At 42.8% G+C, this 21,878-nt stretch overlaps 1 protein-coding gene across 6 annotated transcripts in view; it reads left to right on the top strand.

Annotated features, from left to right (window-relative positions):
- The window catches only part of DROSHA (drosha ribonuclease III), a 139,993-nt gene extending 132,968 nt beyond the window's left edge, over positions 1-7,025 (top strand). For 4 of the 6 annotated variants that reach the window (XM_033179273.1, XM_033179271.1, XM_033179272.1 and 1 more), the window contains 3 exons: positions 1,130-1,222; positions 2,343-2,389; positions 6,615-7,020. In XM_033179273.1, the coding sequence (XP_033035164.1) occupies positions 1,130-1,222; positions 2,343-2,389; positions 6,615-6,745 (271 nt within the window). In that variant the 3' untranslated portion in view covers positions 6,746-7,020. Of the gene's footprint in view, positions 1-1,129; positions 1,223-2,342; positions 2,390-6,614 lie in introns of all 6 variants that reach the window. The other 2 variants (XR_004429776.1, XM_033179268.1) reach the window with 2 other exon arrangements.
- Positions 7,026-21,878: the final 14,853 nt, after the last annotated feature.

Genomic DNA, 21,878 nt, shown 5'->3' with positions numbered 1-21,878 from the left:
AGGCCAGGAGAAGAGGTTGAGTCACCCCACAGCAAGCTACTATAAATTACGCCAAGAAGCTGTCACTGCTAAACAATGTTTCCTTTATTTATTGGGGGAAAAAAGCCCCAAATGTTTAGAAATAGCACTTTATTATGTGCCTAATAAGCATAATGAATATCCAAACTGTATTCTATGAAAGGCTCATAGCATTTCCTCATCCGAGTGATAATTAAGCTTCAATAAATAAAATGAGGATGCTAAACTTTCCATAGCACAGGCATGATCACTGTAATAAGTACTACCTTCAAGAAGCGACTCGTGCATTCATCCCATGGAGCGTATGAACACAAAGGAAATTGCTATGCTCCCTTCTCATAAATCCCCCAAATGAAAGTGCAAGATGAGTTTGCTCTTTTTATCAAGATCATGGGGTTGTTTTACATGTTTTTTTTTTTTTTTTTTTTTTAAGATTACTATGTTCATTCCATTATCTTTGTTGGCTACTTTTAATTTCCCTTTTCCATGAAGTTATCAGTTTTACTGCATTTGAAATCTGCACCATGTCATTAAAATCCAGAGTACCTGGAGCTTTGTTTTTTTGGCGATTGTGTTGTGTACTTGGCATTAAAGCATACCTTTGAAGTGATCTCAGATGTTTCAGAAATTAAATACATTTTCTGATCTTTTAGATAAGATACCAGACATTAGAAAGAATCCATAAAGGATGTGAAAGCAATTAGATGTGGCTTGAAGTGTATTACCCCAATATTTATTGTTTTAGGCTGTGATTAGCACTGAAAAACAATAGACTGGAGCTCTTTTCGTGATAAAAGTTTGTGAATATGCACACTTAGAAACTCTTTAAAAATATTTTATACTTCACTGTTAGCCTTTGGATGTTATTACTTTGGGAATAAATATTAAAATGCAATGCAGAATTTTTAAGAATTTCTATTTCAAATGCTCTCGATATTTGTCAGGTTAGCAAATCAAAAACTTAGGCTTTTTACCTTTTTGCCATTTTCACATTTCCTATTATTTTACTTTCCTCTGTCTAGGCAGTAAGTACATGGTTTTCCTCATAGTTCATAGTAACCATGACAAATAACACTTTACCATAATAAATGTTCTTTCTTTTCCCTTTCAGGACTCTGCAGACAGTGGGCCCATCCCATGCCCGAACCTACACTGTGGCTGTTTATTTCAAGGGAGAAAGAATAGGCTGTGGGAAAGGACCAAGGTATGAGAAGAAAATACCTGGAATTGCTTTTAATGAACATCCTGTGTGTCTCATTCCCTAGCTGGTATCTCCAAACGGAATCATCTGTCTTTTTCAACTCAGAGAAGAAAATGTTCAAGAGTAGTAGCAAAGTGAATTCCAGGGATTAATGTCCCCAAATTAGTTGTCTCAAAGCCAAGCCCTGAATCAGCCCTGGACAATGGGAATACCATTGTGTAAGGGGCTTTAGCTACCTTGAGAAAACCACATTACCTGGTAAGAAGGCCTGCCTAGTTTTAGTTACCCAGCAGAGTGCACTTTGATGCAAGCTGTGCATGTAAGATGTGTCATGTTGCACATGACACAGCCATTAGACTTTTTTTTGGAGATAAGAGTCTCACTTTGTTGTCCAGTCTGGGGTGCAGTGGCATGATCTCCATTCGCTGCAACCTTTGCTTGTGCCTCGGACACCTGAGAAGCTAGGATTACAGGCACACGCCACCACGCCCGCTCATGTTTGTCTTTTCAGTAGAGACGGTTTCGCCATATTGGCCAAACTGGTCTCGAATTCCTGACCTCAAGTGGTCCCCCCTCCCAGCCTCAGCCTCCTAAAGTGTTGGGATTTTAGGTATGAGCCACCGTGCCCAGCTCTGTTAGACATTTGATTTACTACTACTCACCTGAGCTGTGTAGAAATGCTAGCATCTTTAGGTGAAAAGAATTATGTATATTATCACCTTTCTTTGAACCCTCCAGTCTATATCTTAAACTGAGAAATGATCTGAAACCTGTCTATATTTTTTTTTAATTCTTTTCCTCTTTAAACTTTACAGTGAGGGTATTCAAACTTAAGTATGAAATACTTCAGACCTAATATAAATGGAAGGCATTTTATTACAGTATTAAAGTGTGGAGTGAATAACTTAAAGGAGGCTTTGTGCAAATCAACGACATTTCTTCATGCTCTTGTGTATATTCCTATCTGTGCAATTCAGTGTGTGACAGTGGAAGTAATCAGAGGAGATTTTATGCACCAAACGTGAAAATCAGCCTGAAAAATTTGTAACCATACGTTGCATTTTTGAAGAAAAAAAAAAAATCTTGAAATTAAAGTTTATCTTACTTTTATTTTATGTAATAGTATTCAGCAAGCAGAAATGGGAGCAGCAATGGATGCCCTTGAAAAATGTGAGCCTATTTCTTTTTCTATAATTATGTTCATCATGTAATGAGTGTTTTATGGAAAGAAAATGAGGAGGGAGAAAAATGGTAAGTACTGATAAAATGTGATCTTGTTTTCTTCATAATTATTCTTCACACAGAGAATATAGTAGAATGTGAGACATTCTAAAATGGGCTTATATTTAAAAATGAAAGTATTCCTGAGTGCTTTTTGATTTGCATTTTCCTTTTTTGCTTAGAGTCCTAATCTCAGCATGGGTGACCTGTGTGAATAACCTGCTGTGTTTTCTTTCTCTTTTTTTATTTTTTGAGATGGACTTTTGCTCTTGTTGCCCAGGCTGGAGTGCAGTGGCACAATCTCGGCTCACTGCAACCTCTGCCTCCCGGGTTCAGGTAATCCTCCCGCCTCAGCCTCTCCAGTAGCTAGGATTACAGGTGCCTCCCACCACGCCCAGCTAATTTTTTTGTTTTTTTAGTAGAGACGGGGTTTCACCATATTGGCCAGGCTGGTCTCGATCTCCTAACCTCAGATGATCCGCCCACCTCTGCCTCCCAAGGTGCTGGGATTACAGGCGTGTGCCACCGCGCCTGGTCTGTGTTTTCTTTCATACATTTCTCTGTTCTCTAAAATCTTGTAACAGAAAAGTATATATGTGAAGGTTGTTTTCTTTTTTGTTTTTGGCCATTGTCTTATTAAATGGGCTGTTATTACATACTTCTCTATACCTTTCTTTTTTTGCTCAATAATGTATCGTGAGCAGTCCTGCAGATTATAGAAAACAGCTCCAATTCATTCTTAGTGGCTGCATAATATTTCCTGCTAGAGGTGTGCTATATTTTATTCAGCCTTTTTATTATTGGTGGACACTTTTTTAAATCATCATTACCAATAAATGTTATATACTGGTGCTTTTTAGTTCTGTGGAATAGGTTCCCAGGAGTGGGATGCGTGGGTTGAAGAAACTTCAATTACATGATTGACCTTGTAGGAAATTGCATAGTCTTTTGTAAACTGAAGGCTTAAGTGCAAGGGATTTTTCTTCTGAGGTCTATTGTGCTGCACAGCAGAACCTGTGGGCACAACATGACAGTGCAATTCTATTATGCTTCAAGTACCCCCGCCAAATGAGGTAGCAGACAGCATAGTGCGGGAAGCTAAAAGTGAAGAGGCCCAGACTCCTCAGGCATGGGAGAGATTCCAGGAAAGGCAAGCAGGCTAAGAGCCAAGTGGAAATCAGCAAAGGTTCCTGTTCGGGGGCAGGGAGATTAGTGGGAACAGAAGCTGGTACTGCCAGGGTCCAGCATCCATGGATTCTTCACAGGGAGTTTTAAGTTGGCTATTAGGAACTTCATCCATTGTACATATAAATTTGCAGTCAGAGTGAAATAAAAGTGAGATTCCATTTTTTGTTTGTTTTCGACTATAAAACAGTACTGGAGAGATCACCTGTTCTGAGACAGGCCTGCATATCCATACTGATAGGAGTGAGTTGTTTAAACTACTGGAAAGCAATTTGGCAGTATGTAGCAGGTCCTTAAAGAAGTTCATACCCTTGGTAGGCCAAGGAAAGGATCACTTGAGGCCAAGAGTTAGAGACCAGCCTGGAATATAGTGAGTCTCTGTCCTTACAAAAAATTTAAAAAAATAAAATAACCCAAAAAACATTAGCCAGGCTTGGTGGCATGCACCTGTAATGCCAGCTACTTGGAAGGCTGAGGCCAGAGGATCACTTGAGCCCAGGAGTTCGTGGCTGCAGTGAGCTATGATCATGCCATTGCACTCCAGCCTGGGCAACTGAGTGAGACCCTGTCTCTTCCCCTCCTCTCCAAAAAAGTTTGTACCATGAGAATCATGACAACTTGATTTATAATAGCAGGAAAAAAAATCAAACTACGTGTTTAAGAGTAGGAAAATATTTAATAAATTGTGATATATCCCGGGATTAGGAAACATTTTCTGTAAAGGGCTGGACAGTAAGCATTTTAGACTTCCCAGACCATACAGTCTCTGTCGCAGTTCTTCAACTCTGCCATTGTAGCCCACTGGCCTGGACAGTATGCAAACTAATGAGTGTGTCTATTTAATGGATGTGTCTGTCTACCAATAAAACTTTATTTATAAAAACAGATGGATAGCTGTATTTGGCCTGTGGGTAGGAGTTTACCAACCCTTGCTATATCCAAATGTTGTATCCATTAGTGGTTTTAAAAACTAATGATATGAGAAAATGCTTCTACTAGAATAAGTGAACAAAGCATATTACATACCTATACTGTACTTTCCAAAAGAGTAGATAGGGAAATGATTTTAAATGTTCAAGTGTCTAGGTATATGTGTGTGTGTGTATGTATACACACACACAATTTACATTGCACATATATGTAGTATAGCTTCATAGGAAAAAGGCCATAAGGATATATTTTAAAAGTTTTATCAATAGTTAAATCTGAGTTGTGTTTTTCAAATGCAAATTTGATTTTACAGTAGAATTTACTGGGGATTATTACATACTTCTGTACTACTGAGGAAATAGAGTTCATTTTGTAGAGACTTGCTTTACAGCTAACTCAGTGGGATTTATTTTTTAAAAAGTAGTTATATTTGAAACCTACATAAGGAACAAATTTGATCAGTTCAGGAATAGGATTTTATTACTGTTTTATTTCCAAAATACAGATGTCATGTTCCTCTTTTGTTTAAAATCAATCTCTGGGCCGGGTGTGGTGGCTCATGCCTGTAATCCCAGCACTTTGGGATGCTGAGGCAGGAGGATCACTTGAGGCCAGGAGTTTGAGACCAGCCTGGCCAACAATGGTGAAACCCCATCTCTACTAAAAATACAAAAATTAGCTGGGTGTGGTGGCACACACCTGTAATCCCAGCTACTTGGGAGGCTGAGGCAGAGAATCACTTGAACCTGGGAGGCGGAGGCTGCAGTGAGCCGAGATTGCACCACTGCACTCCAGCCAGGGCGTCAGAGTGAGTTTCCCTCTCTAAATAAATACATTAATTAATTAATTCAATCAGTCTCTGACTCTCAGACATATCAGGTCTTTGCTGATTCCCCACCTGTCTTTCAGATGCTTTTCCTACTACCCTGTCCTTTCTTCAACCTACTGTGAGGATGGTACACTATACAATTTAGGGATAGTGTAATATAATAGGGAAAAAAGAATTTAGGATATATTATACAGTCATCTGTCCTTATCCTTGGGGGATGCTTGACCCCAGTGGATGCCTAAAACTGCAGATAAAACTGAACATTATGTACGCTGTATTTTTTCCCTACACGTGCAAAATTTAATTGAAAGATGAAATGTAATTTATAAATATCTAACAATAAATAAAATTGAACAGTAACAACATACTGTAATAAAGGTTGTGTGAATGTACTCTTGATTGTATGCTGTGTCTGCTGTCTGTTTCTCAGAATATCTTATTTTACGTTACTCACCTGTTTTCAGCCCATGGTCGACCACGGGTAAATGAAACCATGGAGAGCGAGGTCACTGATGAGGGGCCTGCTGTATGTGTAGATCCACTTCATTACGCATCATCCTTAAAGGAAATAAATGAACTTGCCCCCAAGCATGCCATGCTTTCCTACATCTTGGATTCTTCATGTGTTTGAAACATGAAGTTATATGTCCGCTTTGACCCAATAAGTTTTCTACTTGAGTTACTTTTGCAGATACGGTTTTGGGCCTGTCATTATAAGCTTAAAAATTAATTATCAGACATAATGACTTAGAATGTGGCCTCTTTTTGTCCACCTGATCTTTCTTTGTTCTTTTCTGAAACTTTAATTCTTGGTAAATAATGGTGTCATAATGTCATTTGCTTGAAGTTTTTAGTTTGAGCTTTTCAAAAACTGACTCCATTTTACTGTATCCTTTCATCTCTCCCTGAAAGTCACCTGTTGCTAGGAGAGTGATGCTAAAGCACCTGCTTAATAACATTCCCAAGCCACATTTCTGTATGTTCGGTGCCTGTTATACCCAAGTTCACATCAGATATTGAAATTTACAATCGGGGTGCTCATCCAGACTTCTGATGTGTTTTTGAGTGATGAAAGAATAAGGGAAGAAAACAATTTTGTATCTTGTACCTTACAAAATATAATTATACACATTTCATATTCATATATATTTGTATGTGTATATGTTTAGTTGCATCACTCTGCACTAGTGGCTATCCTTTATTAAATATAAAATATTTTCCTTGTGTCAGATAATTTTCCCCAGATGGCCCATCAGAAGCGGTTCATTGAACGGAAGTACAGACAAGAGTTAAGAGAAATGAGGTGGGAAAGAGAGCATCAAGAGAGAGAGCCAGATGAGACTGAAGACATCAAGAAATAAAGGAGGGCATGCAAGTGTGGAGTATTTACTTGCTCAGTACTGTGACTGTTGTCTGTTGAGACCTAGCCTAGTTTTCCTACGGACAATGAATGAAGTGTGCTCATTGAAATAAAATACAAGTCAAATTGCTATTGTTTTAATGATCTGTTTTTAGCTGGATGGTCTTTATTACAAAGGATTAGATTTTTCTTCTATTTAATGGAAAACTTGACTTTGGTGAATGTGCATTACTTCCTTTTGTTTTGCTCTTTAAATAATAAAATTCAAGAAGCATATTCTATGTGGAATAGATCCTGTTTTTCCATCTCTGTCCCAGATTGTGACCCTAGACTTTCAATTGACCAGTAAAAAATTGACTTTACTAGACATTTTGACTATGCTCTAGTAACATCTATACTTTTTCAAATCTCTGGATTTTTAAGTAGATTGTTCAGCTTTCATCTGGTGGCTGTTGTATCAAGTTCTCAGCTGCAAATATTGGACTTACCTCTCTCTAAGCAGTGAGTGTTTTGTAGAAGGAATCCGTTTAACAATTAATTGGCTAATGGGAGAAGAGGAAAGACTGATATTCAAGTCACATAGATTCTCTGAATCATTAGAATAGGAGAGAAATCATGATTCTAAGCCAGGCCACACTTTAAACCAAGTGCTCTCACTCTGAGGTTAGTGGAACCTTTAAGAAGGTAATGAAGAGACTTCAGGGAAGTCAAAACCTCCCAATACCAAACTCCATTTTCTGTGTGGGTTTGAGATTTGAGAGGGCATGGGGAGCAGGAAGGAGGAGGGTTTATAGCTTTTATCAGCCTCTCTAAGTGGGCCCTGCAGTAAAAGGCTAACATGACATTAAAAGACATGATATTTTTTAAAAAGTTATTTAAAACTAAATATCACTGGTTTCTTATTAATAAAGGCAAAACTTCTTTGTAAAACAAATCTGTTTCATTCATCATTTCAGCAAATATATAGTGAATGCTTCCTATGTATCAGACACTGCTGTAGTCTCTGGGGCTATAGCAGTGAAGAGAACAAACAAAACCCCCAGTCCTTGAGGAGCTTGGGTGCTAGTACAGGAACATCTACAACAGACCAAGAGCCCAATGGCAAGAAATAAAGCAGGGACTTGTGGGTGCAGTTTTCAATGAGGTGTTTGAGGAGTTCTCCCTAAAAAGGTATCATTTAAGATGGGAAAGAGGAGACAAAGTGAACACTTCAGGTATCTGGAAGTATTTCTTGTATAAATATTAAATGTTACATATGTATTGTCAAAATTTTGACAAATGGGCTGGGCACGGTGGCTCACGCCTGTAATCCCAGCCCTTTGGGAGCAGCCCTTTGGGAGGTCGAGGCAGGCAGATCACTGTAGGTCAGGAGTTCGAGAACAGCCTGGTCAACATGGTGAAACCCCATCTCTACTAAAAGTACAAAAATTAGCCGGGCATGGTGGTGGGTGCCTGTAATCGTAGCCACTCTGGAGGCTGAGGCACAAGAATTGCTTGAACCTGGGAGGCGGAGGTTGCAGTGAGCCAAAATTGCGCCACTGCATTCCAGCCTTGGTGATAGAGCAAGACTCAGTCTCAAAAAAATTGAAAAATGTATTACTTTTATTAGCAGAAGAAACAAATAAATGTTGCTTAGAAACTTACGGAAAAAGTAGAAAGCACAAGCAGAAAGATAAATCACTCATGATTCTATCACCCAGAGAATTATGTCCTGTTGGACTGTCTTTGTACTTAAATACACACATGCACTCGTGTGTTAACAACAGGATACCATACATATGGTTTCCATAGCCTTTCTAACTTTTAAAAATAATATGAATATCTTTGTGCGTCAATTTCACATTTACATAATATAGTTGTTGACGGCTACATAGTAATGCACATCTTATGCCAGTTGTAGATATACTGTATTAACCAATCTCATAAAAAATGTATAGGTTGTAAGCAATTTATTGTCATAGACAGTGCTGCCACATACCTTTTTGAGGGTGTACACACACACACACACACACACACATTGGAGAGAGAGATACCTCTAGTATGTCTTCATTTGCTAATCATAAAAATGTAAGGTGGTGCCTTAAAAAAAAAAAAGCTTGTCCTGATGCCCTTCGTCCCCACCAGTGATGCCAGGAGATCACTGGGGAGGGAGAAGAGAGAGCTCATTTTTTCTTTTTTTTTTTTTTTTTTGAGACGGAGTCTTGCTTTGTCACACAGGCTGGTATGCAGTGGCATGATCTTGGCCCACTGCAACCTTCACCTCCCAGGTTCAAGCGATTCTCCTGCCTCAGCCTCGCAAGTAGCTGCTTACAGGTGTGCACCACCACGCCTGGCTAATTTTTGTATTTTTAGTGAAGATGGGGTTTCACCATGTTGGCCAGGCTGGTCTCGAACCTTTGGGAAAAAGCTGAGTGTTGGGAGGGAAACTGAGGCAGGGCTTGCATAATGTCCTCTGGAATGTGTCTAGACTTGCTGGCTCCTTGCTTCTAGCCCTCCTAGGTTCCTATTCCCATTATCTCAAGTAGCAGAACAAGTTCTATATAAATGTGAAACCATCACAGCTGTAAATCATGTGCTTAATGCAACGTGTCCTTTTGACCACCACATTCTCACCACCTGTTTCTTTGTTGGATTACCAATAAATACCATGGGCTCCCAGAGCTCAGGGCCTTCACAGCCTCCACAATAGCGATGGCCCCCCTGATGTCCCACCTTTCTCTCTTAAACTGTCTTTTTCTTAATCCTTTGACTCCGCCGAACTTCGTCGCCCCCACGACCTGGTGTTGGGTCTGATCACCCCAGCATCGAACTTCTGGCCTCAAGCGATCCACCCTCCTCAGCCTCCCACGGTACTAGGATTACAGGCATGAACCACCGCACCTGGCCAAAAGAGCTCACTTTTGAGCTATGTTGGTTTCGGTACATCTACCACCCTATTTGGTGCGCTCTTTCTGAGCATTTTAAGTTATATGAACAGCAGACAGCAGGACTGGAAGGAAAAGAACGCTGATGGCCTTGAGAATGTTGCAAGCAAAAGCAAAAAAGCAAGGGAAATAGTTGAATTTTTAAAAAATAAGCACTTTTACTACTCTTGAATTGCATAAAAATAATGTCAAAGCCGACATGCTTTTCAGGAATTTCTGTTGGACCTTAACTTTTACTCTCTGTAGCACTTTGACCCTTTTCAAGTTCTCTGTCCGTATTAATGGCTCTTGAAACCTGGAGAAGTCAAGTCCAGAAAACACTAAAGTACCTCTTGTAGTGGAACCTGCCACACACATCAGTGCAGCTTAGCTCCCAGGGTTCTACAGAGCAACAGTGAGGCCGACACTAAATTCTGCAACTAGCTAGCCACATAGGCCAACTCAGCAGGTCCCTGTGACCACAGATTCCAGCCCCGCCTCCTACACAACCCAATGTTCTCACATGTTCCAGTTTGACTAGAAGAGTCAGCAAGAGTGTATGTTCAAATATTCACTCAGCTGAGTATTAAGTGCTATTGGTCACAGAGACTGAATATGAAGGTTTCTTCTCACAAGTCACTTAGGGTCTGGCTAGGGAGACAAATGGTGTGTGTGCGCAGACAAAGGGCTTCTAAACGGGGAAGGAAAGAAGGGAAAGTAGCCCAGGCAGGGAAGGCTTACACAGAAGAGTTAATACTTGAGGAGTTCACTGAAGCTTGATGAGAGGGAGTTTGCAAGGTGGGGGAGGACATGCCTTTCCAAGGAAGCAACAGGATTGAGAGGCAAGAAAATGGGTTAGGAGCCTTAGTCCATTCGTGCTGCTGTAACTAAATACTAACACCATAAACTCGGTGACTTATAAAAGGGAAATGTATTTCTCACAGTTCTGGAGGCTGAGCAGTCCAAGATCAAGGTCCCTGCAAATGTGCTGTCTGGTGAAGGCCCACTTGTTGCAGTGTCCTCACCTCGTAGAAGAGGCAAGGTTGCCCTCTGGGACTTTTGTAAGGGCAGTAATCTCTCAGGGCTCTGTCCTCTTGACCTAATCACATACCAAAAGGCCTCACCTAATGCCACATTGGTGATTAGGTTTCCAACACGAATTTGGAGTGTGGAGGGATACCAACACTCAGATTGTAGCAAACCCATTATGATGTCCATGAAAGATGTGATGAAGGTCTGAAACAAGGCATTGGGAATATGGATGCTGGAATGGAATAGATTGGAGACACATAGGAGAGAAAAATCTACAGGTCATGGGGTATGGCAGCGTATCTCAATTTTAATACTGTTGATATTTGAGGCCCAATAATTCTTTGTTGGAGCAGGGGGACCCTCTTGTGCATTGTAAGGTGTTTGAATCCCTGGCCTCTGCCCACAAGGTGCTAGTAACACCCCTTCCCCTAGTTGTGACAACCAAAAATGTCTTTCTACATTGCCAAATATCCCCTGGGGGCAAAATCACCCCTGGTCAAGAACCACTAGCGTAGGAGAAAGGAAGCGAGAGAGCACCAGGCCAGTTTTTGTGCAATCAAGATGCAAACTATTTTTAGAAAAGCAGGATTAGGCCAGGCGCTGCGATTACACGCCTGTAATCCCAGCACTTTGGGAGGCCAAGGCAGGTGGATTACCAGAGGTCAGGAGTTCAAGACCAGCCTGGCTAACATGATGAAACTCTGTCTCTACTAAAAATATAAAATTAGCCGGGCATGGTGGTGCATGCCTGTAATCCCAGCTACTCAGGAGGCTGAGGCAGGAGAATCGCTTGAATGCGGGAGGCGGAGGTTGCAGTGAGCTGAGATCACACCATTGCATTCCAGCCTGAGCAACAAGAGTGAAACTCCGTCTCAAACAAAGAAGCAGTATTAGAAAGTGAGGTGTTTAGTTGTCTCTGTTGAACCTGAGGGGCCTGTAGAATGGCTCTGTGGAGATGTTTAACAAGTAGTTTCATATAAGGTTTTATAGCCCAACAAAGATGCTTGGGCTGAAGTATAGATTAGAAACAGATACAGAAAAATCAGTGGCATATGTACTTCTACAAGGGAGGGCATTATTTTTGCAGGCTGAAGACAGAAAACCGTTTCAATGACATACTGCTTTGAAACTAGGTTTAATACATTAGATAAATTTATACTGGCGAAGGAACTCAACTTTCCTTTGAATTATTTCATCACTAGATGAGATTTTCTTAAACCAGTAGGCTTTTAAAGAATTATTTCCATCTTCCATAAGTTTGTGAAGTTTTTGTGAAATTTCTCTACAACTACCTTGTACAAAATGAAGACCCCTTGTGAATTCCTCAGGTAATTGTTCTGAACTGGGAGTAAAGACATATTTACAGAAGCCTTGCAGAAATATCCCTTATAGCTACCAGCCCCAAAATTCATCACCGGACTTATTACTTGTTTATTATCTCATGAAAGATGAAATAAAGATAAGCATATTAGGTATGATCATATTTCTTATAAATATCAGAACATTTAAGAGAACAACCTAGGCCAAGGCAGTGGCTCATGCCTGTAATGCCAGCACTTCGGGAGGCCGAGGTGGGCGGATGACCTGAGGTTGGGAGTTTGAGACCAATCTGAGCAACATGGAGAAACCCTGTCTCTACTAAAAATACAAAATTAGCCAGGTGTGGTGGTGCATCCCTGTAATCCCAGCTACTTGGGAGGCTGAGGCAGAAGAATCATTTGAACTGGGGAGGCGAAGGTTGTGGTGAGCCAAGATGGCACCATTGCACTCCAGCCTGGGCAACAAGAGCGAAACTCTGTCTCAAAAACAAAACAAGACAAAACAAAGCAAAAAACAACCAAACAAAAAAAGGACAACCTACACAAGAGATGGCTACTTGACCCCCAAAGATTTCTCTTCTCCTTGTAGAATTATTGTCAGAACATGACGGCCCAACTGGAGACTACACTTCAGTATCTTTGCATTTCATTGAGGCTGAGTGGCTAGCTAGCTCCCACCCAAGGAATGTAAAGAACTAAGGCTGCAGTGTTAGGAAGAAAGTTTGCTATTTCTTCCTCCTCTTGTCCTGATTTGCTGGCTAGAAGATCTCGATACCCAGGGAGGGTGACCTTTACAGCCACCACCAGTGAGCAGTCTCCCACTCATACCCCACCCTACCCCTTCCCCTCTGTTGATAGGGGGATCCTACTTAGACTGTGTAAGTGAGAAACAAATATCTATATGTTAAGCCACTTCAGTCTGGGGATTTATCTGTTATAGCAGCTAGTGTCAACCTAAATGATACCACCCTTTGAGGCAGGTACTTAACAACACTAATAAAATATTTGCTAGTCCAACCAGATGAATATGTTTTCTCACCTGTTACTGAATGCTATTCCGAGCCAATGCTGATGTGTTCCTGGTATGGTTTGGATCAGTGTCCTCACCAAATCTCATGTTGAATCACAGTCCTGTGTTGGAGTGGGGCCTGGTGGGAGGTAGTTTGATTATTGGGGTGGATTTCTTATGAATGGTCTAGCACCATCTCCTTGGTACTGTTCTCGTGATAGTGAGTTCTTGCAAGATGTAGTTCTTTAAAGGTGTGCAGTAGCTCCCCTCTCATACTGTCTCGCTCCTGCCCCCACCATGTGAGACGTCTCACTTCCCCTTTGCCTTCCACCGTGACCGTAAGTTTCCTGAGGCCCCCCCAGAAACCAATCAGATGCCAGCATCATGCTTTCTGTACAGCCTGTGGAACTGTAAGCCAATTCAACCTTGTTTTTCGTAATAAATTACCCAGTCTCAGATACTTCTTTACAGCAGTGCAAGAACAGCCTAATAAAGAAAGTTGGTACCAGATGTGGGGTATTGCTGTAAAAATACCTGAAAATGTGGAAGCAATGGTGGAACTAGGTAACAGGCAGAGGTTGGAAGAGTTTGGAGGGCTCAGAAAAAGATAGGAAGATGAGGGAAGGTTTGGAACTTCCTAGAGACTAGTTGAATGGTTCTGACCAAAATGCTGATAGTGATATGGGACAGTGAAGGCCAGGCTGAGGAGGTCTTAGATGAAAATGAGGAACTTATTGGGAACCAGTGAAAAAGTCACTTTTGTTATGCCCTAGGAAATAATTTTGCTGCATTGTGCCCCTACCCTAGGGACCTGTGGAACTTTGAAGTTCAGAGTGATGATTTAGGGTATTTGGTGGAAGAAGTTTCTTTTTTTTTCTTTTTTGAGACGGAGTCTCGCGCTTGTCAGCTAGGCTGGAGTACAGTGGCGCGATCTCGGCTCACTGCAACCTCCGCCTCCTGGGTTCAAGCTTCTCCTGCCTCAGCCTCCTGAGTAGGTGGGATTATAGGCACCCGCCACCATGCCTGGCTAGTTTTTGTATTTTTAGTAGAGATGGGGGTTTTGCCAAGTTGGCCAGGCTGGTCTCGAACTCCTGACCTCAGGTGATCTGCCTGCCTTGGCCTCCCAAAGTGCTGGGATTACATAGGTGAGCCACTGCACCCAGCCAGGAAGAAATTTCTAAGCAGCAAAGCATTCAAGATGTGGCCTGGCTACTTCTGATGGCTTATGCTTATATACATGAGTAAAGAAATGACCTGAAGTTGGAACTTATACTTAAAAGGGAAGCAGAATGTAAAATTTTGGAAAATTTGACAGCCTGATTATGTGGTAGAAAAGAAAAGCCCTTTTTCAGGGGAATAATTCAGGTAGGCTGCAGAAACTTGCATAAGTGGAAAAAAAAAGCCAAGTGCTAATAGGCAAGACAATGGGGAAAAGACCTCAAAGCCATTTCAGAGAACTTCCTGGTAGCCTCTCCCATCACAGCCCAGAGGTCTAAGAGGGAAAAATGGTTTCTTGTGCCAGGCCGAGGGCCCTACTGCCCTGCACAGCTTTGGGACACTGCTTTCCACAGCCCAATTGCTCCAGCTCCGCTGGTGGCTAAAAGGGGCCCAGGTATGCCTTGGGCTGCTGCTTCAGAGGGTGCAAGCTGTAAGTCTTGGCAGTTTCCATGTGGTGTTAACCCTGCAGATGCACAGAGTGTAAGAGTTGAGTGTTGAGAACCTCCACCCAGATTTTAGAGGACGGATAGAAAAGGCTGGATGTCCAGGCAGAAGCGTGTTACAGGGGCAGAGCCATGATGGAGAACCTCTACTAGGGAAGTGTGGAGGGGAAATGTAGAGTTGGAGCCCCCCTCCCACAGTCCTCATTGGAGCACTGCCTAGTGGAGCCATGAGAAGAGGGTCACCATCCTCCAGACCCCAGAATGGTAGAGCCACCAGCAGCCTGCATCCTGCGCATAGAAAAACTAAAGACACTCAACTACAACCTGTGAGAGCAGCGCAGGGACTGAACACTGAGAAGCCATAGGGGTGGAGCTGCCCAAGGCCTTGGGACTCCACCCCTTGCACCAGTGCACCCTGGATGTGAGAGAGAGAATCAAAGGAGATTTTGGAGCTTTAAGATTTAATGACTGCCCTACTGCCTTGCATGGGGCCCGCAGACCCTTTCTTTTGGCCAATTTCTGCCTTTTGGAATGGGAGTATTTACCCAATGCCTATACCCCCATTGTATTGTGGAGTAACTAACTTGTTTTACAGGGTCATAGGTGGAAAAGACTAGCCTTGTCTCAGGTGAGACTTTGGATTTTGGACTTTTTAAGTTAATGATGAAATAAAACTTTGGGGAACTGTTTAGAAGGGATGATTGTATTTTGCAGTTTGAGTAGGACATGGGATTTGAAGGTCTGGGGTGGAACTGTATGGCTGGATCTGTGTCCCCAGTGTTGGAGATGGGGCCCATTGGGAAGTGGTTGAATTATGGGGTTGTGATATGGTTTGGATCTGTGTCTCCCACTAAATCTCATGTTGAATTGTAATCCTCAGTGTTGGAGGTGGGGCCTGATAGGAGGTGACTGAATCATGAGGGTGGAGTTCTCATGAATGGTTTAGCACCACACTCTTGGTTCTGTTCTTGTGATAGTGAGTTCTTCCTACATTTAGTTGAAAGTGTGTAGCACCTCCCCACCCTCTCTTCCTCCTGCTCCAGCTATGTGAAGCGCTGGCTTCTGCTTTGCCTTCTACCATGAGTAAAAGCTCCCTGAGGCCTTTCCAGAAGTGGATGCTGCCATGCTTCCTGCACAGCCTGCAGACTGTGAGCTGATTAAACCTCTTTTCTTGAAAAATTACCCTGTCTCTGGTATTTGTTTATAGCAGTGCAAGAATGGACTAATGCAGGGTGGATTTCTCATGAATGCTGTAACACCATCCTCTTGGTACTGTTCTCATGATAGTGGGTTCTCACAAGATATCATTTATGCAGCACCTCCTCCATCCTCCTGTTTTCTCCATGTGAGACACCTCGCTCCCTGTTTGCCTTCTATCATGATTGTAAGTTTTCCTGAGGCCTCCCCAGAAGCTAAGCAGATGCCAGCATCATGCTTCCTGTACAGCCTGAGAAACTGTGAGCCAATTAAACCTCTTTTCGTTATAAATTACCCAGTTTCAGGTATTTCTCTATAGCAGTGCAAGAATGGGCTAATATAGTTCCTTAATGTTGACTTGTTCACCTGTGGTTCAGAAATGCCCCTACTCTTAGATTAAAAGAAAATTTAAAATATAACAAATGTGATATAAAACAATTTCTTATGAATTAGGGATTTTGAGGATGGGTTGCATTCTGAGATTTATTTTATCAGTATTTGTAACATCTACTATATCCTGATCGTGGAAGGTTAAAAGCAGAGACCTTGTCCTCAAGGAGCTCTCTAGTTAGAAAAGAAAACACATAGATCCATGAATATAAGGTGCCATATAGAGGGTCAGAGAAGAGAGAGTGACTCATTTCTTCTGGAAGGGTAGAGAGATCAGTTTAATCTTCAGGGGTGACTTTAGTCTGCCATGCTGTTGACTCTACCTCACCATATTCCCCAGGACACAAAGCTTGTTTTCAGGCCAAACATTTTATATATTTATTTTTAATTACATTGCCATTATGACACCTAACAAAATTATAAAAAACTCCTTAATAACTTAAAATGATCAGTCTAGGCCGGGCACGGTGGCCCATGCCCATAATCTTAGCACTTTGGGAGGCCAAGGAGGGTGGATCATCTGAGGTTGGGAGTTCCAGACCAGCCTGACCAACATGGAGAAACCCTATTTCTACTAAAAATACAAAAAATTAGCCAAGCGTGGTGGTGCATGCCTGTACTCCCAGCTACTCGGGAGGCTGAGACAGGAGAATTGCTTGAACCCAGGAGGCACAGATTGCGGTGAGCCGAGATTGCCACTGCACCCCAGCCTGGGCAACAGGAGCGAAACTCTGTCTTCAAAAAAAAAAAAAAATCCATATTCACATGTACAGCTGGTTTGTTCCAGTAATGATTCACCAGCTCCCATGATCTACAGGAGCAACTTCCTCTCCAGTGTTCTTTGCTATGGACAAATGATCTTTATTCAATCTTATATAGTCGAGCCTTGTGAACACATCTCCAGGTTCATTTCCCAGTAGATAGTTGTTGCTGTGCTGTTCCCATCTAGAAATTTGGGAGCTGCCCCGAGGAGGTAAATAAGGGCAGAACTTCAGTTTTTCTTTGAGACCACCCTAACTAGATTCTTGATCTCTGTCTTGTACTTTGCAAAACAGAGACATCTACACATTGCATTTGGTTTTTGTCTCTTAGGTCATTTGAATCTAGAACAGTTCTGTACTCCTTTTTCATGACTAGTTGAAGAAATTGGGTCAGTTGTCCCACAGTCTTTCCCACACTCTGCATATGATGCATTGCTTTCTCGTGGTGTCATTTACCTTTTCTTCCCTTTATCATCTGTATTTGATATAAAGTCTTGATTTTAAGGCTTAGGTTCAAAATTTGTGGCAAATGTGTATTTCATGATTCTCTCCCCCTCCACACCCCCCAAAATAATTATTCCAATAGTGCCAGCTCTCAAATTATTTGGGGTAATAGATGATTGTGATGGTTAATTTTATACGTCAGTTTGGCCAGGCTAGAGATGTTGATTTAAGCACCTAAGTTTGAGGAAATTTGTTACACAGTAATAGGAAACTAATGTATTCCAGTCAGGCATGGTGGCTTACACTTAGCAGGTAGATTGCTTGAGCCCAGGAGTTCGAGACCAGCCTGGGCAACATGGTGAAACCCTGTCTCTACAACAAAATACAAAAAGGTGCATGTGGTGGCATGCACCTGTAGTCCCAGCTACTGGGGAGATTGAGATGGGAGGATTGCTTGAGGCTGAGAGGTCGAGGCTGCAGTGAACCATGATAGCACCACTGCACTCCAGCTGGGGCAACCAAGCAAGACCTTGTCTCAAAACTCCACCCAAAACACCTAGTACATGCCAGTTCTCTTTCTAAACAGCTCATCTCTTCATGTTATTATTGTGTTTAAAATATTTTGTCAGTTGGACATGGTGGCTCATGCCTGTAATCCCAGTACTTTGGGAGGTGGAGACTGGTGGATCGCTTGAGCGCAGGAGTTTGAGACTAGCCTGGGCAACACAGTGAGACCCCCTCTCTACTAATTTTTTTTTAATTAGCCGTGTGTAGTGGCACATAACTGTAGTCCAAGCTACTTGGAAGGCTGAAGCAAGAGGATGACTTGAGCTCTGGAGGTTGAGGCTGCAGTAAGCCATAATCCTACTGCCACACTCCAGCCTGGGGAACAGGGCAAGACCCTGTCTCCAAAAAAACAAAAACAAGCAAGCAAAAAACAAAACAACAACCCAGAGCTTCCCACAGCCTGTAGAATAAAGCCCAAGTTCCTTGTGATGGCATTAACTGCCTCATGAGCAGGTATTCAGCCCAGCCTTACAGAACTAGTTGCAGATTTTTTGTTTTTGTTTTTGTTTTTGAGACAGGGTCTTACTCTGTCACGCAGGCTGTAGTGCATTGGCATGATCACGGCTCACTGCAGCCTTGACCTCTTGGGCTCAGGTGATCCTCCCACGTCAGCCCCCTGAGTAGCTGAAACCATAGGTGTGTGTTACCACACACAGCTCATTATTCTATTTCTTGTAGAGACAAGGTCTTGTCGTGTTGTCCAGGGTGGTCTCGAACTCCTGGGCTCAAGTGATCCTCCCACCTTGGCCTCCCGAAGTGCTGGGATTACAGGCATGAGCCACTGCACCTGGCCAGTTGCAGATATTTAAATACATTCTGCATCTCTCCCCTACAGGACTTGGCAATGCCTGAAATAGGTGACCTCCTTGCTGATTGTTTTTTTACTTGTCTTTCGGGCCTCAGCTCAGGCACTATCTCCTGCAAACATTCCTCTGGACCTTAAAGCCAGGTTCAGTGTATATTCATGGGCTCTTGCCTGAATCACATTTTTCATATTGAGTTGTCGCTGTCTCTTGGCTTACCCATCTTCCCCAACTAGGCCACAAACCCCTGGTGGACAAGATCATCACTGACTCACCTTGGAACCATGGGCTCCTAGCACAGTGCCTGGCTCTTCATGGGCCCTGCATTACTGTTCGCTGTGTAAAAACAGCCAGGCATTCCTTGCCATTCTTCCACAAGCCTCAATTGCCCTAAAGCAGAACTCCCGCTTCCTGGATGCAGCCCTCCTGCAGGGACTCGGCTAAGGCAGAGAATGACCCCCTAGAGACAGGAGCAGGTTCACCCTCTCTGGATTTCTGCATTTGGATTTGGTTGCGAGCTAAATGCTAAAACAGACCCCACCAGCCCGGTGGAATCGGGCAGGAAGCAGGGGAGCTTGTCTTCTCCTGTCTTCTGGCTTTTCCACTTCTTCGAGGCAGGGAGCTCATATAAAACGGACAAAGCAGCTGAATAACAGCTCCCGTAGCATTACTTTAGATGGTAAGATAGAGCTCCAGAAACCCAAGGAAAGGCTTAGTCATCAGTGACAGCACTATCAGGTGGCTTGGGACAGGCTTTAGTCACCGACTCCCATCATCTCCAGGAACAACTCCCTCTCTAATATTCTTTGCTATGGACAAGTGATCTCTATTCAATCTTATATAATCAAACTGTGTAAACACATCTCCAGTTTTCATTTCCAGCTAGATTGTTGTCACCGGTCTCTTCCCACGTAGATACTTGGGAGCTGCTCTGAGTAAGCAAGTGAGGGCAGAATTCCCAGTTTTTCCTCGAGACTACCCCAGCTAGATTCTCAGTCTCTCTCTTGCACTGTCAGTGGCCCCAGAGACATCCCTTTGAAGAGACCCCTGCCTCGTCTCTGCCAGGAACTCAGCAGTGAATGAGCACTTCTGTCCCATCACCCAGTAGCTGCTTCTGGAAGTTTTCTTTCATTTCTGCTGAAATATTTGTCAGGTTAAAGAAGTTGTAAATGAAGTTTAAAAAAAACAACAAAAAAAAACCAGACCTGCGCTAGCTAATCATTTGTATGCTGAATATTAGCCCATCATGATTTGAAACTCCCGGATAAAACAACTTATAATGAAAATGCAGGGAGACTCTCAACTGTAGCGATTCTAATGCTCACCTCTATTATTATAATAATAGGGGTCTCAAATGGAGCTGCGGAGAACAGTGGCTGCCCCTGACTAGAATTCAACCAGAAAGATCAAGAGAGAGCCCTAATTGCCTTTCTTCTCAGATCAAACAATTGACTTAATTCTCTGGGCCTACACACGGAAATATGTTTGAGGAGATTCAAATAGGTAACTATAGAGGATTAAGGTTTTCTCTGCAGATTATACTTTTAGGCCCTGTAGTTCATTGCTTGAAGTGTTAAGTAGTTTTGTCAAAATAAGCAGGGCTGGAAGGATTTTTAGAAACTTACAAATCACATACTCTCGCTGAGTAACACAAGGGACCTCTTTTTTTCCCCCTCTCCCTTTAAAAAACAAAAAAATAATGGTTGAGGTGTGAAGGTGGGGAGAAATTAACCATGTTCAAGATGACTTGGAAATTTCAAGAGGCATCTCAGATAAGAGAAATACAAGCGTGGTGGTTCATTGTGTTTCCTCTCTTGAAAATTGTTTCACGAATGATGCGGCTGAAGAAGTCACATAAAGAGAAGGGATTTTCTTGTGAATGCTTAACTGCCTGAAGAGAAAGTCCGAAGGGGATGTGAAATCCGACCCTTGAGGCTTCTCTGCAGTGCCGTGCTAATCAGTGTTATTTTACTCACTAAGACTTCATTTCTGCTTAAAGGAGTTGGTGGCAGAATAAGCTTTCATTCTCTCACAATAGATTATTCCCAGGAAAGGGCACTTGTCGGGAAGTCATCAGTGACATTCTGTCCTTGGTGCCACAGGTGGCCGTCGCTCAGCTAACTTCATCCTGCTCAGTTGTTCTCCCCGTTCCTTTGGGAATGCGTCCTTCCTCATCAAAAAGTTGCTTGGTGAATTTACCCACTGCACGGAACAGTGGCGATCTGTACACCTCCCTCCACTTTTTCAGCCCTCCTGGGTCCATCGCTCTTAGTAAAGCTACATGAAGAAGCTTAATTGATGTTGCAATATTGCACAACACACACAGCACATGTAGACTGCAGACTCCATAAAGGCCGGACAGTGACGGGACAGCCTCGGTGTGCACACACCCCTTGGAGTCACGGCACTTTTGTGTTTATCCTGGCCTGGCACAATCACGGTGACTTCTAGGGTCACCTTTCTAGTTTTTTTTCAGTACTCAACTCTGTGCCCTGGTCTTGGCAGGTGCCAGGGAAATTCTTCGTTTTGCTTTGGTCTCTCCTCTCCTCTAGCATGGGGCCTCCATTTTTCTCAGCCATGCTCTTTGTCTTCAGCAACCCCTGCCAATGCTGCCCAACAGCTACCAGAGGTGCCCCAAACACCACCTCACCCCTCAGTGTCCACTGGGTCTGGGAAACCTCATGCATCATTTATAGCTCACTCCCCAGGGAGACAAATTGCTGGTAAACCTCAAAGCAGAGTTAAGCAATGAAGGTAGGGAACGTAGGATTGCTTTTGGGAGGACAATGCTAAATGGCACAGGAAGGAAAAGAGAAACCAAAAGCCTCGGGGGAAGGCATGAGAATAAGAGAATGAGAATGGTGCCTGCTGGTTTTCAGAGGCTGGAAACCAGATAATGAGAGTGCCATCCAGGCAGAGGAGGCATGGGGTAGGGGCGTGGCAGAGAAAAGCCTAGGCAGTGATGGCAGGGGCACGAAATGCTACATGTTTAGCAGGGCAGACTCCCTCTGCCTCCTCGGAGAGAGCATCAGTAAAACACCTATTGCT

Source organism: Trachypithecus francoisi, unplaced genomic scaffold, assembly GCF_009764315.1.
Source record: "Trachypithecus francoisi isolate TF-2019V2 unplaced genomic scaffold, Tfra_2.0 Lachesis_group2, whole genome shotgun sequence".
Classification (NCBI taxonomy): domain Eukaryota; kingdom Metazoa; phylum Chordata; class Mammalia; order Primates; family Cercopithecidae; genus Trachypithecus; species Trachypithecus francoisi.
This window is presented reverse-complemented; position numbering and strand designations above follow the sequence as displayed.